At 37.2% G+C, this 4,575-nt stretch overlaps 1 protein-coding gene across 1 annotated transcript; it reads right to left on the reverse strand.

Moving 5' to 3' along the window:
* Positions 1-2,585: 2,585 nt before the first annotated feature.
* Positions 2,586-3,668, reverse strand: LOC105899815 (olfactory receptor 52K2-like). Its single transcript, XM_012827033.2, has 2 exons — positions 3,661-3,668; positions 2,586-3,549 (listed from the first exon to the last, which is right to left on the reverse strand). Exons 1-2 carry the CDS (start codon positions 3,666-3,668, stop codon positions 2,586-2,588), a joined length of 972 nt encoding a protein of 323 aa, XP_012682487.2.
* Between the last annotated feature and the right edge of the window lie 907 nt (positions 3,669-4,575).

Below are 4,575 nucleotides of genomic sequence, written 5' to 3' on the forward strand. Positions count from 1 at the left end.
AGGGCAAACAGTCTGTGTTTGGGATGGGAGCTGTCCTTCTCGATGCTGCGCGCTTTCCGCAGACATCTTTTGCGCTGGACAGCCTCGATGGAGGGGAGTGGGGAACCAGTGATGCGTTGGGCAGTTTTCACTACCCTCTGGAGAGTTTTGCGGTCTGCCACAGAGCAGCTGCCATACCAGACTGAGATGCAGTTGGTGAGGATGCTCTCAATGGTGCAGCGGTAGAAGTTCACCAGAATCTGAGGAGACAGATTTGCCTTCTTCAATCTTTACTCATGCAAAATGCAGATTTGGTCAATTTCAATCAATTCAGGCAATCCACCCACTGCTCTGTGGGCCAGTATCATTTCCTTGTGTGTCACACACTGTGCAAGGTGAACCTCAGGGAACTTGCCTGATGCCATCTCCTCTTTGAGTAAGTCTACTGGTAGAGTGGATACAGTCGAGACCTCTAGGTCAGATTTGCTCAGATGGTAAGCAATCACCATCTGATGCTTTGAGGCTAATAAAAGGGGCACATTCTTGAAGCAGCTTGTGTGTTTGATAACCTGATTAAAAAGCTATGCTTGGCCTCAGACCACATCGTCCACTGCCCAACAATTGGACCAAAACTGCCTAGTTATCTTGGGGTAGTGCTCCAAATATTGGTGTTTTGGTAGCAGCTTGATGTCAAGGAACAACTCTTGGTATTTCTGCCTTACTTTCTAAAAGGTCAGTGAGTCCTCAGTGTGCACAGGGGCAACAACAAGCTCTGTGATGTCCTTCGGAACCATGAAAACAACCACTCAGGCTCATTAGGAGCAAGTGCTCCAACCAAAAAAGGTAAGAAACTGGAGAAGCTCCAGTTTTCATGAGCATTGCCCCCCACGTTTTTTGTGTTGGAGAAATTTTGAGACACTACATGAGGTTTGTTAGTGTAATTGCTCAAGCATTGCAAGCGATATGGTCACTAGTCCAACTCTGATACGTATGTCCTGAGGTCTTTTGACACATTTTGATCAGGGAAATTATGTAGCTCATTGCACACAATACTGTGAACTAATTTTGAATGATGTTTTATTAATCATCAATCTACTGTGTGCTGTATGGGAAGTCCCCAACCAGTAATACAAGGAATTTAACATATACTTCTATGTATAACTTAAGTGAAAAAAAGAACAGATTTTGTACACATACAATGGCACGAATCACCATTTTCTTTGGAAATGTAGTCCCATCCACATTATCATGGTTATTACACCTACAGCTTTGAATGGGAATTGTGTTGACACCACAGCCTAGCAGAATTTGTTCTCAGACCAATCCTATCTGTAACCAGAGCTGCTCATGATTTCCAATTTGGAAGTTTTTCTAATTACCTCCACTAAGGTGGTTATGTTTTCATTACCGTTTGTTGGTTTGTTTGTTTGTCTGTCTGTCAGTGAATACACAAAAACTACCAGGCCGATTTTCATGACACTTGATGGAGGGGTGGAGCTTGGGCATGAGCATGGGAGTGGATCCGCACCAAGGGTTGGGTCCAGTATTTATTTTCTGTAACATTGCGAGATAGGATATATTGGCATATTAGTCTGCGATCTCCGAGTGCCCTTCTAGTTTACTTATAGTTTATGCCAACCCTTCCCGTTCTCTCTACTGTTTTTACTGTTTGCCTTTCTGTGACTGTGTTCTCTCATTGTGCAACATCCCTGGAGTTATGCTACTACACGTCTAGTCTTATATTGTCATTTATTTGTCTATAAAGTGCACATCCCTTCTGTATTCCTCATGAGATTAAACCCCTATGTGAGTGGAAATAATACCTTTCAGGACAGCAGTGTTAGTCTCAGAACCCAAGAAATGTAATGTAAATAGAATAATTCATAGAATCACTTTTTGTATGTATGTATTTCTTCATAATTAAATTAATTCAGCTACAGAATTTTAGATTTTTGCTAATTTGATTACTTTTAAATAATCATCTAGTCTAGATTTTTTATTGAGTTAATAACTCTTTGTTTCTTATTTTACTTACAGGACATATTAGTACACATGATTGTACTACAAACATTATACAGCCACATTTGTAACTATAACAGGTTTATTAACTTAAGTGGAACACTGAGATTAGGGCAGCTGTGATATGTACTGATGTTTTTTTAAATTAACAAATATATAGATTTGCATCAAGATATACACTTTATTAAGGAAGGAAATTGAAAGAGAACTGCATATAAGTAGTTCTACATAGGTTTTTAAACGTTTAAAAGAGGAGGACATTATCTTGTGTTGGACTACCTGAATTCTTCACCAAAGGTTACCTGTCATTATTCTTTGTGATTCACACATATATCAGATCAGAACTACATATAAAATGAAGGGCAAGTAAATATATTTATATATATATATATTTTAAACACCAACAGAATTGTAAAAATACACAGAAAATATAATAATAACATGATGTAATAAAACATTCTTATATTAAATGGAAGGATTTCCGTGTTTCTTGAACACTGAGTACAGGAAGTCCTGAGTACAGAACAAATATCGACACGCTGTTTAGCATAATACATTATCTATTTTTATATGCTTGTTCATGATCCTCAAAATAATCTGTTAACATTTTGATTTGATGTGTCAGAGTTCATAAAAACCCTTCTTCTGAAGATTTTATACAAACTTTTTCTAATATCCTGGGTTTTAAAACCATATATCAAGGGATGCAAAAGAGGGGGTATCAAAATGAAATCTAATGACATTAATATATTAATTTCTTGAGGGACGTAATAACTAACTCTGTTATAGATTATAGAGAAGAGAACGGCAATAGAAAAATTTATAAAAGTAATCAAATGAGGTGCACATGTCTGTAGTGCTTTCTTCTGTGCATTCTTAGAGGCTCTTAAGCTTACACATAATATCTTAATATAGGACAGAATTACTAGAAATAGAGGAAGAACAATAGTTGCCAAAACTATAAAAAGACCATACACATTACCAAAGGCATCTCTTACACAAGATAGATTAACAACAGCCAGATTGTCACAAAAAAGCTTATTTATGTTGTGACCACACAGAGGAAGTGTAGAAGTTAAATACACTTGGAAGGACATCAGGGATATTGGAAGGATGTACATTACAGCTAGAAGTACATTCACTCTTAAAGGTGTCATTATACTGTGGTATTGGAGTGGTTTACATATAGACACATAGCGATCGTAAGCCATCCCAGCAAAGATTGCATAAGCACACCCGGCATAGACATTGATGAAAAGCACCTGAAATAAGCAGCCCTCTAAAGATATGGAGTTATTGTCTTTGAGAAGATTAGCCATGATCTTTGGACAGACTGCAGTGCTTCCTATTAATCCATTAATTGACAGATTGAACAGAAAAATGTACATAGGTTTGTGCAGGCTTGAATCAAAATAGATCACAAACAAGATGACAACATTAGATAAGACTGTACTAACATAAAGCAACAGGGTAATGAACAATGCCACATAATTTTTTGAACCTGGAGATCCATAGGCAGTGAAGAGTAGAGTGATATTGGACATGGCTTTGCTGAGAGAAAAAAGAAGGAGATATTGTAAATACAGTATGTATGTATTTTCACAAAAAACATTAGTTGTTTGGTAAGTGAAAAGAAATGATAGATTATGTATTAAAATGTACCTTACCATGTTCAAACATGCCAGGATTTGATGAGTGTAATAGTGGCATTCTTGTACTAGCTTATATACCAGCTGATTGGTACGCATTGCAATGCCCAGCAGAGCAATGACGAATGAGCAAACACTTTCATGACTACACTAACACCACATTATCTACAGTAACTAATATCAATGTGGTAACGTAATATCCTGTGGGGAATATTTTGGTCTTGTTGTCAATGTGCCTTTAAAGCTCAGCGAGACATACAAATAACATATATACAGTTGAAACTATAAAATAAATTAGCACCTAGGAGCAGTAGGGAGAATAGAACTACAACCCCAAATCAGAAAAAAATAGATGGCATGTTAAATTAAAATTAAAACTGAATTAGTGATTTGTAAATTCAATTTTTCTGGAAAGGATGTTGTCTTGAAGGCGGCAAATGTTGCTCCAAAATCTCTATGTACTTTTCTGCATTAATGGTGCCATCACAGAAGTGTAAGTTACAGTGGGGAAAATACGTATTTGACCACTTGCTAAGAAACAAATAAGTTTGGCCACTTGCAAAGAAACAAATACGTTTAGCCACTTGCAAAGAAATGTGTGATCTATAATTGTAATGGTAGGTCTATTTTAACAGTGAGAGACAGAATATCAACAAAAACATCCAGAAAACTGCATTTTATAACAGTTATGAATTGATTTGCATTTGTCGCGGAAAATACGTTTTTGAACCCCTACCAAACAGCAAGAATTCTGGATCCCACAGACCAGTTATGTGCCCTGCAAGAAGCACACAGATTATTAGTCCTCATTAGGCCTAACAAGGTACACCTGATCTCAACTGGTGACATGTATAAAAGAAACCTGTCCAAAGAATCATACTTCAAACCTTCAACCTCACCACCATGGGCAAGACCAAAGAGTTGTCCA

The sequence above is a fragment of the Clupea harengus genome, chromosome 9, assembly GCF_900700415.2.
Source record: "Clupea harengus chromosome 9, Ch_v2.0.2, whole genome shotgun sequence".
NCBI classification, from domain to species: domain Eukaryota; kingdom Metazoa; phylum Chordata; class Actinopteri; order Clupeiformes; family Clupeidae; genus Clupea; species Clupea harengus.